The 19,974-nt window shown below is 42.1% G+C and overlaps 1 protein-coding gene across 14 annotated transcripts in view; it reads left to right on the forward strand.

The window, feature by feature from the left end:
- TECRL (trans-2,3-enoyl-CoA reductase like) overlaps positions 1–19,974 on the forward strand; it is a 58,905-nt gene that overhangs the window by 8,518 nt on the left and 30,413 nt on the right. For 11 of the 14 annotated variants that reach the window (XR_010606125.1, XR_010606124.1, XR_010606123.1 and 8 more), the window contains exons 2-4: positions 4,580–4,631; positions 16,141–16,230; positions 19,144–19,188. Coding sequence is in view for 11 of the 14 variants with exons in the window: in XM_065634021.1 (XP_065490093.1) it covers positions 4,580–4,631; positions 16,141–16,230; positions 19,144–19,188 (187 nt within the window). In the remaining 3 variants the exon portion in view is untranslated. Of the gene's footprint in view, positions 1–4,579; positions 4,632–6,754; positions 6,837–16,140; positions 16,231–19,143; positions 19,189–19,974 lie in introns of all 14 variants that reach the window. The other 3 variants (XM_065634031.1, XM_065634030.1, XM_065634023.1) reach the window with 3 other exon arrangements.

Raw genomic sequence — 19,974 nt, forward strand, 5'->3', positions numbered from 1 at the left:
AACAGCAGAATTTCTGAATTTCTGCAGTTATGGAGAGTGAGTGCCTGTTGGAAAGTAGGTGACTAAGCAGTGCAGTGGTACTGACACGTCACAAAGGGAAATGTTGAATGAAAGATCACCTACTTGCTAAAATTCTATTACTCAAATTCATATTGATATTCTGCTAACCTCTAACCCCTCAAATAATTCTTTAGTGCAAGAAGTGTGTAATGCAATTACATACCGATCGCCAGATTTGTTATCATTCCTTGACTTATAAATGTGAAAGAGGTGTGAAAGTGGATAACTATCTGATTAGCTTGCACTCACAAAAGGCAGTATTAAGTTCCCATAATATCTTCCACTTAGGGCTCTTCCTTGATTCATAGCCTAAGTTACTAATAAGGTATTTTAAGTCTTAAAAAGAAATGTGAAGCTTTGTGCATTGCTGCATAAAGGAAGGCTAGAACTGCAATGGATGACCCAGAAGGTCCTTTCATTCTTGAATTCCTAAAAAATGAAAAGTTGCCTCAAATGGAAAAGTAAAAGGATTTTTTCCTTTGAAGGTACAGGAAAAACAGGATTTGAGGTTTTAAAATAATCCTTTTCTGAATGAAAAGTGTGATGAATGCAACCCACACCTGTAAAATACACATTTTTACTGATATGTTTTTATGAAGCAAAAGTAGTCTCGAACCTTAACACATGATAGCAACCTATCAGAAAGTTACCTTTATTTAAAATTTGGTGTTAGACTACAAGTTAAGAAATTGCAGGGAAAACTGGCTTGCCCATCAGACAAAAGATAGGTACCAAGTAAGAGATGTTTTTACAATGAAGTCTATCTTTTTGTAAATGAACCAAGGGTGGTCTTTCACTCTGTTTTCCCTTTGTGTATTTGAAAAGTGCCAAGATAGAGAAAAAGGAAGGTTTATAACACTTTTAGAAATAATTTAAAAGAATAAAAGGAGAGTAAAACTAATAATTACAGTGAAATGTTCTAGGGTGTTTTATTCAGTTAGCACAAAGGGTAGTAAGAGCAGGTGCTGTTCCAGTCCTTACAATTCTTTAGCTGTTATTGGTGTACAATGAAAAGAACAAAGGATAATTAATGGTCTACAAAAAGGACAGTCTTAGTAGTAAGCTGATGTCTCAGCATCCATCTTCACATTGATCGATACTAGAATCCATAACTTCACCAGTTGTTTTATGAGGTCTTTAAAAAAAGTGACACAGATCATAAGCAAATGTATTTCGTTCTTTTGTGGCTATAGTCTTGTTATTCTGCCTGGGAAGGGACACTGCAATTCCTCTGTGTCACAGCCCTGTCTGAAGAGGAAGGTATTTGTGTCATTTTTCAACTTGCTGTCTCTGGAGTGTGTCTCAAGCCAGCTAGCCCATAAAACAAGTATCTGCCCTCCTGGCTGGGCCTGCACTCCAGGACTGCCCTGATGCCACACAGAGCTGCCAGGCTGCAACTAACCAGCCAAGAAAACCATTTAAACCAGTTCTAGCCTAAACTACCTGGAATATCCTCAGGCACAGCAGTGGTGTGGCTAATGAGCTACTGAGAGAGACTTCTCGTAGGTGTCCTGTGGAGCACAGTCCAGCTGCAGCTCTGTGGTCCCAGCACCAGCTTGGGATGTAGGGCAGGGAATATACGATGGTTCATGTCACACTGCATGGACATGATCGTGGGTTCATAGAATCATAGAATCATTTTGGTTGGAAGAAACCCTTAAAATCATCGAGTCCAACCATAACCTAGTTCTGGCACTAAACCATGTCCCTAAGAACCTCATCTATGTGTCCTTTAAACCCCTCCAGGGATGGTGACTTCACCACTGCCCTGGACAGCCTGTTCCACTGCTTCATGACCCTTTCTGTGAAGAAATTTTTCCTAATATCCAATCTGAACCATCTTTGGCGCAGCTTGAGGCCATTTCCTCTTGTCCTATCACTTGCTACTGGGGAGAAGAGACAAACACCCTCCAACCTCCTTTCAGGCAGCTGTAGAGAGTGAGAAGGTCTCCCCTCAGCCTCCTTTTCTCCAGGCTGAACAAACTGGGTTCCTCTGCTGGGAGCACAGAACCTGGCAAGCACTTCGTAACTTTTATACAGCTAAGGCATGTGAATTGTTCTATAAGTAGAGCAAAACCACAAGCTTAGGCTAATATTTTGCTAGCTAAAGTTAGGCAATATGAACCTCATGGCTGGTATAGCAGGGTTTGGAGGGGGGAAAGCACTGGAAGCCTCAGGCTGAAAAATGAGGGATGTGAAGGTAGAGTTGCTAAGAAGGGCTGGACTAAAAATTCTGCACTGAATGAAAGCAGCTCTGCCCTGAACCCGGCACATACTCAGCTGGTGCAGATGGTGGAGACCATGGGCTCTGTTTTGAGCTGGATCAGCTCTGTAAGTGTGCTCAGTTTAGCAGTCTTTCAGCTCTGCCTGACTGACTCGGCTGATTGGCTCTCCAGGGCACGGATTGGCCCTGGCTGCTATTTCCCAGAGCCTGACGTGGTAAAATACTGATCCCCTGTGGGGATGCAGGTGCTGCAGTTGTGTGGCTTACTGTATTTAAAAGTCCAGAGAGTCCTCCATCACATTGGAAAAGACCTGCCCCTTCCTCGAGCCAGCAATGCCAGCTCTGAAAACCTGCACATCTGCCCTACGCTAGGAGACATGACAGATTTTGATCTGCAGTCTTGCATGCCGTAGGGTTGTTGCCAGCTAACAGCACTTGCATCCATATCTGATTCTGGGCTACAGACCTCACAGGTGAGAGAAAGCAATTTCAGATATTTTTAGAGGTTTTGAAAACATAAACCCCTCCCATTCCCCTACTCAAGTCCACAGTGGTTGTACACATCACAAGGAAAGGCACATGTAGACTATGGGAGATGTGTTGTTCTGCTGGAAGTTGCATGGAATGACTTAAGTATAATGAACAAAATCTGAACTTCATGTACCATTTAGCACAGGTATCGTTTTATAGCTTTAAATCACTGAAAACTGTATTGAGCTCTGTGCCTGTTCATATTATTACCGGAAAGAAGCTGGCTTACTCCTGTGCACTAATGCCATGTATATTGTATATTTGTGGGGGGTGTCAAATTATATAAGAGCAAAACTTCTCTTTCTGTACTGATTTGTTGCTTTCGAGTCAGCAGTTCTATTTCCTTACATCAGTGTTTTTCCAGACTCAGTCTTTTCAGCAAAACAATCTATGTTAAAGTTCTGACTGATTTGTACTAGCAGAATTTCCTTGGTTGTTCTCTATTTTTTGTGCATGGTCGTTTTCACAATTCACTAATATCACTAGTAAGTAAAATAAATAAATAGATAACTATCATTAATCACATTTTGAAGAAGTGGGGCTGAAGATGGTGCAAAGATCTAAGCAAGGCTGAGTAAGCTGATTAATGCTTGAGTATATGAGTTCTAGCTAATGCAGTGAAAAAGGAATTGGATTGTTTAGGTGGGAAAAGAGTGACAAGCTTCTGCAGAGCGGAACTGTTGGGTTCCCCTGTAACTGCCAAGGAGGCTGCAACAGGAGCTTGCCGTGTCCTGGTTAGACTGGGGGAAGCTGGAAATGGGGTGAACCAGGTGAGGAGCACCCAGCCAGGGAAAATGGTGCCTTGGCTGTTTCTCTACCTCAGCCCAAAGAAATTCTGCTGCTACTCCTCAAGGTTTTGTTGTATGTCCCCACCACTTATGCTAAGTGCCTAAAGTCTCCAGGGAAGGTGGTTTTCTGCGTTCTACTGTCTTAACTGCAGCAATGAGGTCTCTCGCTAGAGCCAAAGCAGATGCCCATGGTTAAGACACAGTTCAATTTACTTCTCAGTCTTTGTGCTTAAATGAACAACATAGAATATTAACTCAGTGTCAACTGTGAAGGGACGGTCTCGTTAAGACCAGACCCTTGCCTCTTGACACCTCCATCTCTAGATGAACATACTACATCCTGAGGTCGTTCATTCCCTTTCCTTGTAAATGCAAGGTCCTTCTAAGTCTTTCACTGTAGTAACTTCAGTATTTCTCAGATACTTTGTACAAAGTGTATTAAGAAATCAATATACATAATAAAATAGAGCCTAATAGGCCTGCAGACTGCCATCTAACACTGTGACACCTGAATTGCTTCGGTGCACATGAACAACAGCACACAGAAGCCAACTAATTTCAGACAGAAAAGACAGAACCTGCCACCTTTGTGACTGGCCCCTCAAGGGAGACACCTTCAAGTCTTCACGAGAGACACCTAATGCTTGAACCTGACTTTAGAGCTATCCCTTCACGTTGTCTCATTGGTTTGGTCTTGGAGGCAGCTACTGCCCTGAGCAGGGCCAGAACTTTCCCTCTTGACCCTTGGGATTTTAGTCTTCCAGTGACCAAGCAGAGGTGGCCCAGGTAACGTGTAAATCAAATACAGACAATCCTTAATAACATATCAACATGTGAGAGCAAATTGGCTGATTTGCTTCATTATTGCCTAAGGAACTTGCAGACTAATTGAATTGTTTCTCCATAGAGGAGAGAAGGGTTCCCAGAGTGAAGATGATAGAAAAACTAATCTGCATGCATTTATTTTCTTTTCCAGGTACCTCCATCATCTACCCTTCTTGATGTGAAACACAAATTTCACAAAGCATGTAAGTACTACAGCTAGCAGGCTGGAGGCATGGTTAGAGGCCTTTCAGCTTAGAGAAATTGTCAAATTTATTTTTCATGAAATCTCGCACCGAAGTTGAGAGTGGCTTGACAGCTCCAGTGCTAAATTAGAGCAGTATTTGGACTAAGGTTCTACTGTAGCTATCACAGATGCAGGAGGCTGGAAGGAGAGGACTGCATAATTTATCACTGCCAGCCCATGAGGAGCAATACTTTCTATCCTCTTTTTAACATCACAGTGTCATTTCAAGACCACAGCTGCATTTGCCCTCCCAGTGTTATATGAGATAAGCTTCAATAACATTAGACGGCTTCAAACTGACCATAAACAGACCAGGTTACTACTGTAGTGGAGAACTCAGGTGCAGAGTGATTAAATGACATATCTGGGTCGTGCAGGCACTCGGATGGACTTCTTGACTGACTCAGCCATGTCCAGTTCCCTAATGGTTGGGACAAACTCCCTTTCTTCTAGTACTGCTTTTTTTTTTGTTTTTCTTATCCATGAGGAGGGGAGAAAACGGAGGGGAAGGTAATTTTTGCACATATAGGCCACAGATATGGACCTTGTACATGAGATGAGAGCAATCATACTTGAAAATCCCTCTTGCTGCCAGAGAACAGAGCAGTTTTCCTGGATTCTTCCTTTCTGCTTCCTCCTAGCCACGTGCCTCCAGCCCCTTCCTACAGGGAGTTGGATGGAAAGGTGGGAGAAAAAGCGATGAAGGTAGCGAGCACCAAAGTTTGGTGGCATTTACCTTTATCCACTGATTGCTGGGTCAGGATTTTGGGAAGTAGGGCCAAATATACCTGAAAGCTTCAAGATGTATATGTATGTATAGTGTGCCTTGAGTTCTGAAACGCTAAAATGCTGCTGTATCTGTGTTTGTAGAGAGTCTAACTGTGCCACCCTTGCTCCGACACTGAGAAATGTTTCTTCCACTCCTACCTCTGGGAAGTACATTGCTACTCGTGCTGAGGACTAGTAACCTGGAGTGTCACCCATGTTTGAGACGTGCAAGTCTATGAAAGGCCTGTTAACTTGAACTGGACTTCTTAGAACTGTGGAAGGATTTAGTTGAGTAGAAAATGTGCAACAAGAACTGAGGGCTGGAAGTGAAGGCCACAGAAACTCAAATTAGGAATGAGGTATTTGGTTCCAAGAGGCAGGATGGTTTACTGTTGGAGTAAGCACCTTAGATGATGGGCTTTCATTATTTTTACAAAAAACAGTGCATTCAAGTAAAGGCTAGATGCCTTTTGCAAAAAAAAAAAAAAAGCTTTAGTGAAGAGACAGAGCTCAGAGTAGGGTAAGGAAAAGAAGTATTATGCTTCTCCTCTGTCCTTAAAATTTTATAAAACACTAAAGCTTGAGGCTTCTGTGGTTGCACAAAGGCTCAGTTGATGAAGCAAAAGGCTCCTGACTGCTTCAAAACTATTTGTTTTCACTCCCTGTATGGGCTTGTAAAATGCAGAATGGTAAAAGTCCAAAAACTGCACGGCTGAATATGAAAAGGCCTGAGTGCATAAGATTTAATATTTCAATAAAAGTATGTCCTCCCATCAGTTTGTGAAATGCAGTGCATTTCTGCCTAGACTCTCCTAAATCAATTTAAACTGGGTTTATATTGATGCAGCTTGAAGATCACTGGCACAGAGGTTTATGCCAGTTTAACTGTAATGAGGTTTTCAATGGATTTGGGCTACAATGGTGCGAGTCTGTGTATAAGCCATTTTAATGGCACCAGTTTTCATATTTAGAGGTACCTCACTGCTCCACGAGTACTCCCAGCAATGTCAGTGGAGCTGACTATAAAGGCAGACAGTAAAATACAACAAAGCACCATACAAATCCTGAATGGAAATTCTGACAGTATGGGGCGTTACTGCACATGGAAGGGCTGTCATGTGCCTTCAGTGCTTTTTCAGTTCTCAGTTCAATTCCACCATTCCTGGGAGCACACCATGTCAGTGGCTTGTGTCCTTTTTTCCCATTTCATTTCTTTTCCAGTTCCACCTGGATGTTGTTGTCTCCTGAGGTTCCCCCCTCCTTCTCCTTTCCCACTTGCAAAGAACTAACCTTCCTTTTTCTCTCTTCATATAGTTTGGAGGATGACAGCTTACAGAATCCAGTTCTTTTAGGCAAGAGCTGAGAAGGGACTGAAGCTGATCTGTACGTGCCTTTGGTTAGCATGCTATTCCGTACTAGCTTATGCATTCATTTCTGTCGTTTCGTGTGTGCCAGGCTCACAGGTTCCCTATAATCTTATGCTAAAACACACTCCCGCGCACACCGCCTTACACTCTCCCTGTCTACACCCATTCTCTTTTGATCATCCATGCAATTAAGCTTACTCCTCAGCTGGTATCTTGTCAGCCCTTCAGCAAGAGGAACCCCTGTGCAGCAATTCCACAAACATCATCTCTGTCACTGATTGGTTTTTGCTGCCTGATTCAAGAAAGGAGGAAAAAGGTTGAATTATGAATTGCAGCACAGGAGGCTGTTATTCATTAAAATAAAAGAAATGGGATGCATGTAACATGTTACTGCTCAGTAGTGTCTAAGTCAGTCAAACACTAGTTTGGATCTGTGTTTATATAAAAGGCAGAATGTGAGCGTAGAAGCCCAGGAACAAATACTGAAATACTCCTCAGCCCTCACTGCAGCAAAACTGTCTCTACTGAAACAACCCCAGCAAAGCCTAACCCTGTGTTTTCTGTGGCACTGAGTTCAGGGGGGCAGTCCCAGTTTTATCACTGGAGATCCAGGGATCTGTGAGCTCTTAGTGAAGAATAACCATCCAGGACAAACTGCTATTTCCTTTGGAATTAAAGGCTTTCTCCAGATTGAAGATGGCTGTTTGGAATCAGCTCGTGGTCACTGTAGCCACTGTGCCTGCACTAGGTGACTTTACTACTATTTTCCTCCTTCCTTTGGCTTGCTGGCAGAGGTGAAACCAAGCTAAAAACACTATATAAGCAAGAAGCCTCTTGTCTCATTTTCTCAGTTGCTTATAATGAGTTATGTACCTGGCATTTTCTTTATCTATAAAGATGAGAGTTTCAATGAGGAAAGAAATATGTTTTAGGCTAAACTTTGCGAGCTCTTGTCCTTGACAATAACTCTTCACCTTTAATTTGTTTTTATCTTTGCAAAATGTATTGGACTGGTGGGGGAGGAAATCTTACTGATAGAAAATGAAAAGCTGTAATAATAATGTTAATTCAAATATCACATAACTAAAATAAAATACCTCTAGAACAGGTAATATCGTGGAGTCAGTGATCATTAAATATTTTCAAGGCTACTGCACAAGAGTAGCTGAAAAATCTAGAACAGAAGGTGGTAACAAACTCCTGGATGCAACCTCCTGTACAAGGAGCTAGCATGACTAGAACTACTCTTTGAAGTCAGAAAGGAAAGCTTAGGGAGGCCAGAAATTGCCCTTTATGCAGCAGAAGCAGGCAGGGAAGGAAGGACAGATGGGAGGAAGCCTGGCAATGGGTGGAAGGAAAAAGGGAAGTTGAAGAGAGAACTGAGAACTTCACATGCAGAGTATCCTGGTCTGCAGAGGGGAATGAGATGGTCAAGGAATAAGGAACATTACAAGCTGCCAGCTGTCCCAATAAAATATTATCTCCTAATCCTTCAGCTCCAAAACTGTAGCCCTCGCATCTAAGCTAACAGATGTTACATAGGGTATTTAAAATAAGCAATGTCAATGAAAGTAAATCATTAAGAAATTGTCAGTAGATGGCACTCAAGAATAAACAGCATAATTTCTGGACACTATGCAACCTCAGAAGTCTGCTATATCAGCTTACAACTGCTTCTTACAGGTAGTTCTAAGGCTATTCTAAGAGCCATGTTCCCTGGAAAAGGCTATTCTAAGAGCCATGTTCATCTGCTAGCTTTCACCTACTGCTCTTCCTCCTGCTCGTTCCCTAGAAGCCACAGCAGAACAGGCAGCCCCATCGATGCCATCACCCCCCAGTCAGAGCGTAACCTGACCAACTCTGCGTGCAAAAGCAGCATCAGAGGCTCCTGTGCAGCCCCTTCCAACACGCCATTTCACCAAGTCTATCAAACACTTCCACTGAACTTCCAAGTGAGATCCCATACCATCTGAGAGGACAAATGTAGGCACAAGTACCAGATCACACAATTCTTCTCCAGCTGCACGGTGAGGCCTGTGCATGGTCCTCCTCCTTCCCATCTCCAAATCAGCTGTGACTGCCTCCAGCTTTCCTCTCTCCCCGCTCTCTCTCAGTTGTGCTCTGCTCAGACAGTGCTGAGCAGCTGGAAGGAGAGCAGCATTTTAAACCCAACAGGTGCACCCAAAGCCCTGAAGCAGATCTTCAAAACACAGAGCAGTGGAAGCCAAGCTGGCCCAGTGAAGAGCAAGGAAAAGAATCTCGCATTGCTTAGAAATCACAAGGCAGGCCTTGTGAGAAGAGCATGAGGTACTGAAACTAATCCTCTAGCAGAGGAGGTCCTCTTTTGTTTTCTCCGTTTCAAAAAGCCTGCTAGGGGTTTTCATGCTCTGAATCTGCAGCTTGCCTCTTTTTAATGACATCTGAGAGCATGATTACAAGAGCAAGGCTTCAAGGAATAACTCCATGTTTTGCAACAAGAGCTGGATGCATAGCTGTTGCTGGAAAGGATGACTGTTCTTACTGCATCACATCATTCCCTCTCAGAGGCTGGCTGTGATGTTAAACTGCAAGGCTCATAGGGGTGAGAAAGGATGCTGTGGGGATTAGTCATTAAGAGCAGTACCAGGGATAACAATGACTGCTTAGCCAGTGCCTCACCTGTATCATCGGGACTGTCTGATGACACAGTCTCGCTGAGAACCAGCAGTTCCCTCTGATTTTGCCACACTGTCTATTACAGCTGGATTCTCAGGTTGAAGAAAGTTAATGAAATCTGTCAATTTTGATGCCTGGAGAGACTCGTGCTTGATGAATACACCTGCTGGGGACTCAGAGAAGTTGAATTATGCTCTTTATGGCTCTCCCAAGCTGACTTCCTAGTCTTGTCCTGTCAATCAACCAGGAGCCGTTCATGTGTTTTACACACTAAAGAGACCCAAAGAAGCTATATCTAGGGCACAGAGCCTTCCAGAGGGATCTTTCTTCTGCCCTATATTAGGAGATCAGTATTTGAAAAACCCAAAATATTGGAAAGAGGGCCACGATCTGATCCTGGCATGAGTTGCCTTGAGCTGGATGCACTCCCCAGACAGAAAGGCAGCTGCAAAGCCTATGCTTTTTGACAAATCTCAGTCTCCTTCCTCCCTATTCTTATCCTGGGTAGTTCAGGCTAGCCCACAGTCACAGCTCAAATCCATATATGAAGTTTTCATATATGTTTTCATCTATGTTTTCAAAGGGACAGGCAGCAAACTGCTGTCCAGGCTTGCTGACTGCAGAGCTCATCGGCCCAGCTTTACATCCCCAGTGCAAACTCGCAGAGTGCATTGGCTTGACAGTCACATCCAGCATTTGTTTTCAATAAATTTCCCCTTTCTGCTTTCGTAACGAATCAATTGGAAGTGAACAGTGAAGGCGAATCACCAGGGGTGGGCAGTTATTGCAAATGGGCACTATGAAGTACAGTGATTTCATCTGGGTAAATTGTTCATTCATCTGTGTTGATTTTGTAAATGAAAATGACTAGATTAAGTGGAAACACAAAGAGATTTATTTCCTATTATATTTATAATTTATTTTTCTTTTGTTTTAGTCTCACAGCTGATAGCAATAGAAGTGTATGATGAATTTCAGTATTCCTCAAACGACACAATTCTAAGCTTTTTTACTTCTCTATGCCTGTCAACACAACTCAGTTTACTAGGAGCTCCTTGAATTCCTTGTTACTGCTGCAGTGAGGCTCGTATATACTTAAAATCTTTACTTCTTATTTTGCAAGGCTAAGCAAAGCTCCTGCCACAAAACTCAAACCAGTTGCTACCATCTTCCTTCCCAGCTCATAGTTGTGAGTTAAGTTGCTTCCTGCCTCTCCAGAGCGTGCGTGCCAGAAGAGAGCTAAATCCTTGCCTTGGCACACTGCTTCGGCCACCAGGCCAGCCTCTTCAGGAGCCTTCATGTCTGAAACACACGGGAACAAGTTTCAGGAGGATGACCTCCTCTCAGCTTCCCTGTGGCACATCTGTGCCAATCTCTCAATACAGAATACAAGAGCTTGTCTGCTGGTAGTTTTGCGTAACTTGAATTTATGGCTTAGCTGTCAAAATAGTTGAAGTGCACCTACAAGAGCTGGGAATACTTAAATTTTTTTTGCAATAGCCAGCCAGGAATGGCATCATTGACCTAACACATGTAAAAGATAGAAGACGCCAAGATGAGTTAGCTTCATCATTGTCATCTTCAAAGTGACTAAAAATTTACTTTATACTTAGACCCCAAACTCTCTTTGCTCGGCCCCCCATGTTGGAACAACAGAAAACCAATTCTGGCCCTGCAGTTCACTTTTGCTGAGCACTTGAATCTCATTCAGTGTTGTGGAGAAAGATACTAGATCAGTCTGAAAAGCATCTGATCAGATAACCCTGGAGTTTTGGTTTTGGAAATGTACATGTGGTGATAAAAAATATTTTCATTGTGTACTGAATTAGGAAATGATGGCTGAGGCTTGGCTCACCTAGAAGCAGTTCGCGTAGTAACATAGGACCTTAAAAAAGACTTTTAGAGTCAGATTTTTAAAGCACTAGAAGATAGCAATAAAAGCCGGATGGCTAACTAGGATTTTCGAAGTCTCCCAGTTCACATGGAAATGAACGTGAAGTTCAAGACTTCAGTCTTTGAGACTTGATTCAGAACCAGTGTGAGTCTGTGCTATTGACCTGGGTCAGTTGTGTGCTAGATGCTGTCTTCCTTTTGAGCTGCATTTTCTCATCTATAAAGTAAGAATAATTAACCTGCCTTTCATCCACCTTGTGATCTTTTGTCTGTTTTTGCTGTGATCCCATAAGAAACATTTGGGACAAAGAATGACTTAAATGTATGCCTAATGACCTATTGAACTGGAGCAAGTGAGGTGTCTACAACACAAAAGCCAGGCTATCCATTAAATGCTCAGAGAAACAAGATGACCTTCAGAAAAAACCAGCAATATTTAAGCCTGCAATAGAAAAAGTGAAGATCAACTCAAAAACTTTAATGGAAAGTCCCATTATTTCTCTTTTTTTGGCAGCTGCTACATCTGATGTTATTGCATTTCATTAGCAGAATTACAGATATCATTTCAGATGAGTAATATAATAAAAGGAAAGGCAGTGAATCTATTGAGATGTAGCTTGAAGCAGAACTGGCCCTCTGCTCTCTGGGATATTGTTCCCAGCTGAGATTTCCGGGGCTCTAACAATGCATCACAAATGACATCCCATGTAAACAATCAGAGAACAAATGCGAGATGCTATTTAAATGCCTCATTAAGAAAAGGAAATGTCATAGCTAGAGTCTTTGCTTTCGTTGCCTTTGTAGTAGATTTAATTGACAGATCTAGTTGAGAAACAATAGAATTTGTTTATCAGAATTACCTGTTATTAGTTACAATGGGTCTAATATTAGTGCCTGTGGCTCTACTGAGAAAAGGACAGCGCGAGGCCCTGTAAAACTAATCCAAGCCCTGGAGAATATCTAGTTTCACATAAAATGAAGAACTGAAGCCTACTGAACTGTTAATAGGAGATGACAAGGTATTTCTTTGTTTTAAACAGCTCCTACATCAATGTAAAATCAGGTATTATTTTTTTGTCTGAAGAACGGATAGAATTCCAGCGTTAACCTGGCCTTTACCACCAGATTCATGTGAGCTTAATGTTCATTCAAGGAATTCAAGATACTCTGTACTCTACCCATCAAAATCTGATTGAAACTAATTCCTATCCCCACCAATTAGTCTCACATTTTTCTATGAAGGACCCAAACACCTCATCATATCTAGTTGTTGCTGGTACTATGATGTATATTGGCTGTGGGTTTAATGCTGCAATCTAGACACTTGCCTGTTTTCAGTGTACACTTGCCTTCTGACTTGCTTTCTGAGTAATATGGCTCATACTTTTTATTTCCCATCATAATGAATGTAAGAGGTACCATGTTTTCCAATCAAGATTTCCAGCTCAGAAAGCTAACTTGTGCCTAGCAGCAGTTAAAGAGACTGGATGTTCTCCTCGACGCAGGCAAACCTAACTTCATAACCTGCCAACCAGAAGTTACTAAAACTTTATACAAAGAAAAGGAAATGTATGGTCTAAATTATTCCATAAATGTGGTTAGAAAAAAAAGCTGGAGGTAGAAAGAAGAAAAAGAGAACTGTGCATGGCAAATCAGACACTGAAAAAGAACCAGTAAGCCAGTCATCAAATATGAGATATGGGGTTTTTTTCTGAGTTTGAAATATAAAACCTCACTTTCTCTATGAAAAGCTGAATTCTTGAAACAAAAGCCATGCTTTAACAACAGCAAAAATATTTTTGAACACTTTGAACTAATTCTGCCTGCAAATGGGAAGGTTAGCTCAAAAAACTGTTACCTAATGGCACAGAAATGGAACGCACAGGAGGTGATGTTGGTGGTTTATTTGCTTTGGACAATCTGTGTTGCTCTGGTTTAAATTCTCTAGTGAGAATTTAATTGGCACTAAGGAAGAAAGCATGTAAATTCAAATGTGTTCAGTTAATTGCTGCCGTTGGTGTAGCCATTATATTAAAAAAAAAAAAGCACTGCTATTAGGGGCTAGCGAGGGAGTGAATCTTGATGAGCTTAGAGGCTGGAGAGAGCACTGTCCCCTGGACAGTCAAATATTGAAAGAAAATTGTACTTCATTAGCATATTTCATTAGGTAATTGAGTAAGGAATGCTTTTAAAGAAAAAAGGCTGGGGTAGGACTCTCTTCTGCCCAGTGTTTGAGCAGTTAAGGATTCAGATAGCAACTGATTTCATAGGCCACCAAACATAAAGCTGCATTTTTTGAAATTCCATGTTAGAATATAGACAGACAGCAAGAGAAGGAAGGGTATTTTAGGTCCCTGAAACACACTGTAAAATATATATGCAGTTTCTCATGGTTGGGTCACCCTTTGTACGAAGGCTTCACTGATAGAGTTTATATTAAGGAAGATAATCCTGCTTGAGTTCTTACATCCCCCTGATATGTCAGCAACTATCTTTGTTACCCTTTCCAAACTTGTAAAGACAGGAGAATCAAAGCTAACTGCCAGAATGCAGATCCCAAATCAGCATAAAATACTGCATTGCTCTTTTAATTTGGGTTGGCATTTCAGAGCCAGGACACAAGTGTCTGCAGATGCTGCATCCAGCACCTGCTCAACTCCTCACACTCCCCTGACATCGCTTACAGATCCAGGATTGTCAGGGTATAGGTTTCCTTGTTTCTCTGGATTCTACTCTGTGGTTGTTATTCATGAAATAAAAGGTGAGCTGCATTCCCTTCCCTTGCCCTTGCACATTAATTTAAATGCAAATCCACACAGAAATATCAAAATTAATCACACTTTCTGCAGCAGACTACATGGAAAATTGAAATGCGCAGGACTGGATTTTCTTTTTCCTTTTTCTCTTTTTTTTGAAGTAGAAAGGAGAAACAATGTAACAAAAATATTAAAATACCCATACTTGCTTGCTTTTAGTTTCTGATGCTTTGTTTGTTTGAATTTCCACAGCTGCTTTCCATGTCTAGCTGTTGAAGAAGGAAAAGTGGAAGCTTAATCTGCTAGTGACATAAATTGACCTCTAAATGATGAGTAATATCCTGTTTACCACTAATAACAATTGATATTCATTAAGAAAAACTATGCTGACTCTTAAGAAATATGTCTTCTATTGCACAATCAGAATATAGCTGAAGTCTGAGATTTTTTTTCCAGGGAAAAAGAAGTGGAGGAATGCTTATGGTCAAATGGCTTATTTTTCAAATTCCACGTGTCGTGAAAAAAGTGGTTATTTGTGTCCCCATAGCAACTAGAGGTTAAGGTGCCTTTGTAAAATACATGGCCAAACATCTTCCCTGGAAAGCTGACAAATTAAACAAAGTAGAGAAAATATTCAAAGAAAAAAAGCCAAGAAAAGGGATTTATCCCTGGATACGCAGCCATTAAACACAACCCCCATTTCAGTACCAGCTGAGATTTTCCCGTACAGGACACACTGGGTCTGCTCTTTCCACTGACTCCCCATAAAAACATAGATCTACTTTGAGGCCTTTAAATATTCTGATACACCATATTGAAGGTCTTTTTACAAGGAAAACCATGGTCTATCTGAACTACCCCAAGGCCAGGCCTGGGCTCAGGAGCTCAGCATGGCACTGGGCCATCACAGCAGGCCTGGCTAGAACTGGCCTCTCTGCACTAGTCCCCCAAAAAATAAAATAACGAGGTGATTGCACCTGCATTTAGCAGGTCAAAGCAACAAAACATCCTTTGGTTTGTGGCCAAAGAGGACATTTTGAGTGGGACCATGTGGAGAGACGCTGGTAACAGAATGCATTTCAGCTGTGCTCAGTTCATGTAAGTGCTGTTACATTTCTCAGCTAACACGTAACATTTTGTGATCATTTAAGGAGTATTGGTGCCACAGTGGTCCCCAGAATTTCCTGTGTTTCTGCAAATTTAAACAACACGCTGCTGTTGATTGATGATAGCAATTTTGTTGTTCATATCATCCTATTCATATCACAGCAGGTATTGCTTGTAATTATTAAGCCTATTTGTTATTAGAGACGTGTGGGTGGTGAAATACAATGAGAAGCAAATAAGTTAAATGACAATAAAAATTAGCTGTTCATGGAAAGTCAGTCTGCTAATTATCTCCAGACTGTGTCCATCAGTTCTGTTGTGCATTTGTTAGACTCCTCGCTCCCCAGTGGCACACAGGGCTGCATTCTAAGGAACACACTGAATTTCCCCAGCAAGAGAGGTCTTTGTCATGGTGTACCTTTTCTCTCATGTAGGTCCACATAACTTCATAAATACTTCAGGAAAAATAGGCATTTCATTGTGTAATTTACTGCAGAACAGGCAGCACACTAAAGATTTTTTATGGAAGGATCTTTATGAAACTTAACAAAAATTAGACTGACCCCTTCAGTTTCCTAACTATTGGAAAAGTACCCAGTACTTGTATTTCTTAGTTGTTAAATTTCCAAAACCTCTCGCAATATCGAAGTGGTGGAGCACATATTAAGCTCAGTTTGAATCTTGTGGATAAAGGGTACCCGTGGATGCTTTTAAAACTTCATATGGGCTTTTAAAACTGTCCTCAGTTCCTATGATTGTCAGCTGACTGACTTCCTGACATTCTAGTATAAATGCAGTGAAGAAACAAACCATGTGAGCAATGGGACCAGTAGAACTCGGTTTTCTGTGCATCTTTGCATAGCAGTATTGTCAATGATGTTGATGACACTTAAAATCAAGGAATTTGCAAATATTTTTTCAGCTAAGGAGGGGAAAAGCTGTCGGGTGCCCATGTGCATGCAGCTGGAGGAGATGGTTTTAAAGACCAAGACAAACATCCTTCCAGAGAAGGGTAAGTCAGGAGGGCAGAAATAATCAAACAGGAGTTGGGTGTCCTGGTTTTGTTAAAAACAAGACCAATTTCTCTTTTAGTGAATTTTCCTTCCAGCTAAGTTCTTATAAGTAACTGCACTTTGCTGAATTTTAGCTGCATGTTTTCCATTCCAGAGCTGATAAGGGTAGCAATGGTATGCAGAAGAGGCCCAGGTATAGATTTATTGCTATAGCAGCCAAGGTTACTGATAAAATTTCACACGCCCCATAAGTAAGAGGGTTGTATTTGCAAGGAGGGGCAAACAGAACAGGTGACTAAAATTGACTGAGTATTCCATCCCATACACGTCATGCACCCTATAAAAGTGGGAGATCACGAGGGTCTCACTCTCTTTGACCATGGCCAGCATCTGAAGAGCACCCTGCCTGTCATGCCTGTGATCCAAGGCCTGGTTCCAGACCCTGCATCCCTGAATCCAGTTCCGGTTTACTTCAAAGTCCAGCCCAGGACTTCTGAGTGCCTGCCCTGCAGCTGCTGGAGCCGTGCCAGCTGCCCCAGGAAATTCAACATTGGTTTTGTATATTTTGTATAATTTTCTCTAAACCAGGAAGACATTTCAACAGCTGTTCAAACACGCCACAAAGAAAGAAACCAAAGCTGTTCTACACAAATGCTAGAAATCTGAGAAATGTGACTGCAGAACCACAATATTGGCTAAATATCAGAGAATGTAATATTGGCTAAACAGACCTGTGGTTTGAACCATTTTTATTTTCTGGTCAGCCTATCTCTGCTTTATCAAGTCAAAACTGGTCTGGGATATATATACAGACCCTTAAGATTTAGTCTAAAACCAACCTACTTACAAGCAAAGATGTGTTTGGACTTTGTCCCACACTCCGTTTGCATCGCATTTCGACTTGACATTATCTAGTGGCCCTCCACCGATATTAAGAGCTGGAGAGGAACAACCCAACAGCTAATTTCAGGTCCCTCCACAAAATACACACAGCACCCCACGGATGGGCTGGAAACCAGAGCCACACCATGGTGTGATATCAGGGTCACTGCAGCAAGGGCACACTTCCATCTGTCTAAATCTTTGAGTATGTTAAACATTACAGTGTATTGAGGCTACAGGACTGGAAATGTAGGATGACATGCTTAAAGGCACAACCTCTGCCCTTGCGAAGATGATGAGCCATACCTAAAAGTGCATTGCCACAGGATCACGTAAATTGGCATTTATTGAAACATTCTGTAATGTGAGGCGGAGGAGTGCTCGAGAGGAAGATTCCAGTTTAACCCACAGACATTGCATTTCAGGCTCCCAAATAAGTATTGATATCTGCTGTCCTGGAGCAAATCATATCTTCCTTGACAAGTCAGACAGCTGCTCTTTCTCTATCTTCATTTTGTTATCTTTAATAGCCAGGGATTGTTGTGGTACCTTGAAAAAAATTTGCCACTTACTTGATGGATGTCTCACCTCCTGCTATTTGCCCTGGTTCCTGTGTTCATCTAATGCTGTTTCTTGCCTACAGAACTCATACTTGGACCAAGTACTTTTGGAATGAGGGTGTGCGGGGTCCCCCTGCGTGGTGGGTGCAAGGCACACCAGGTACAGCTTCCCTTCCACTCCAGGTAGCAGCTGCTGGGGTGGACAAGCTCTGCTGCTCATCCTAAACTACAGTTCAGGTGGAAGCCACCTCTGGAGTTCATCTGGGCCAGGCTTCTGCACAGAGCAGGGCCAGCTTTCAAGTGATGTGAGACCTCTCAGGATCTTCCCTAGCTGCAGTTTGATTGTCTCCAGGGAAGTCAATCCCAGAGTTTCTTTCCCATGTTTGATCGCAGTCATTGTGAAGAATTTTTGTTTGTTTGTTTAAGGTACTGGTATCTTCAAAACAGGAGTATTAACAATTGTAAGATAGGTCTAAAGAAAACCATGGCTATATTTGACCAGTTTCACCCAGACTTTCAACTGAAAAGACAAAGCAAATCTCTTTCAGGCTATCTACTATCCTAAGGTGTGTCAAAGGAAATAAATGCGGTAGTGATGGCTGGGGGAGCAGCAGTTCCCTCACCTTCCTTTGTCAGACTTTGCTGCCCCTAAACTCCATCAACCCCACGGACTGTGTAAGATCTCCCCAAGCTGCTCCAACACTAAATGTGCCAGGTCAGCCCCAAAAAACCTTCAACAGTAAAGCAGCTAAATTATGTCTTTTTGCAATGCTCACAGCCTCCTGCGTGCAGTCACTATGGAGAGCTGGACAAGGTGACAAATGGAACAGCCACCAGCCCTTCTGCAGGCTTTGTGGCACTGATCCAATTGCTTTGACACTGGGAGAAACAAATAGAGCAGGAGACTTGTACCTGTTTGAACTAGCAGTCATACATAGCCCTGTATTAGCTACCCAGGTGCCTCTGCTTTTTGTGTCTCTCTTTCCCTGACTAATGAGATTTCTGTGATTAAGAACTGGTGCTTGCTGCATGTCCTGAGTCAGATTTTATATTCCTGAATGGGAAAAAAACAATCCCTTTGGACCAGACTGCAGAACAAGCATCATTTTGGAGGGAAGGGCAAGACAGATACATTTAACATGGAGGTTTGGCAAATACAGTAATAAACATGGTCCTCTTCATAATTCCCAGTGGTGCACACGCTGCCACTTTTTGTGCACTGGTGGAATGTTCAGCAGTGAAGTTGGCCCTTCCAGCACTCAGGTGGGGAAAAGGGATTTCTGCTCTAATATATGTAGCGTGTGCTCCTTCTAGCTCACTTATATTCTCCTTGTATAGCTGAGACCTAGAGGGAGGATTTTTTTCCCTCACATTTGTAGCTATCAGCTTTCAGAATACTGTCAATAACAGAAAGAGAAATTTAGATCCTCCACTATGAAATTAAACAGCCATGTTTTTGGATTTCAACAGGTCCCCGGTGGTACCCTTCCCGTGTTGGCCTGCAACTAGAACGCAGTAAGTATTCACAGGGTTGAGTACAGCCACCTAGCATATTCCTAGTCCTTTGGCAAATTCTCCTCGTAACAGCATTGCTCTCTCTATATGTGTTATTAGGTGAACTGTTAGCACTTTCTCATTAATTGACATCAAAGCTTAACTTATTAGTTTTCTCATTAATAAAGGAATCTAATGGTTTTCATAGCCACTGCATAAAAATGTTTCAGAACACAGTATATGATCAAATAATGAAGACAAGGCAGTTTAAAAACCATTCACTCCCCTCACTCACTGCATTATCAGTTGTAATACTTGCTTACAGCCTCCTCAGAAGATACAACTGGCTGGAGGAGGCAGCCTCTTTTTTTGGGGTGGGGCCAGTACACCAGTTCTTGGTGGATGTGGCAGCGGGAGATGCAGCTGCTGCTGACCGTGTCACATTTGGTCTGTGGACACGCAGCATTGCAGAGCCCTAGAAAATGAAGGCTCAGCACCTGGTGGAATTTAGCACCCTCACAGACTTAAACAGTCAAGAAATGTTTATTGGGAGATGCAATACATAAAGTGGAAAAGAGAAAAGCGTTGCAGCCACAGCAGCACCCCGTGCCAGTGGCTGCTGGGGTTTCCTAATGTCCAGCTCACTGTCTCAATAAAAAAAAAGAGAACCAGATATTGACATTTTATATTTCTGCTTGTACACTCTGAGTCCATCAGGACTGGAAGCAGAGTAATGCCAAGATAGACCCGGCCTGGCTAGGTCACACAGCTTACAAAAAAATCCTGAGTGTGTGCCTTTGCCCAAGA

This window comes from Caloenas nicobarica, chromosome 4 (assembly GCF_036013445.1).
Source record: "Caloenas nicobarica isolate bCalNic1 chromosome 4, bCalNic1.hap1, whole genome shotgun sequence".
NCBI classification, from domain to species: Eukaryota; Metazoa; Chordata; class Aves; order Columbiformes; family Columbidae; genus Caloenas; species Caloenas nicobarica.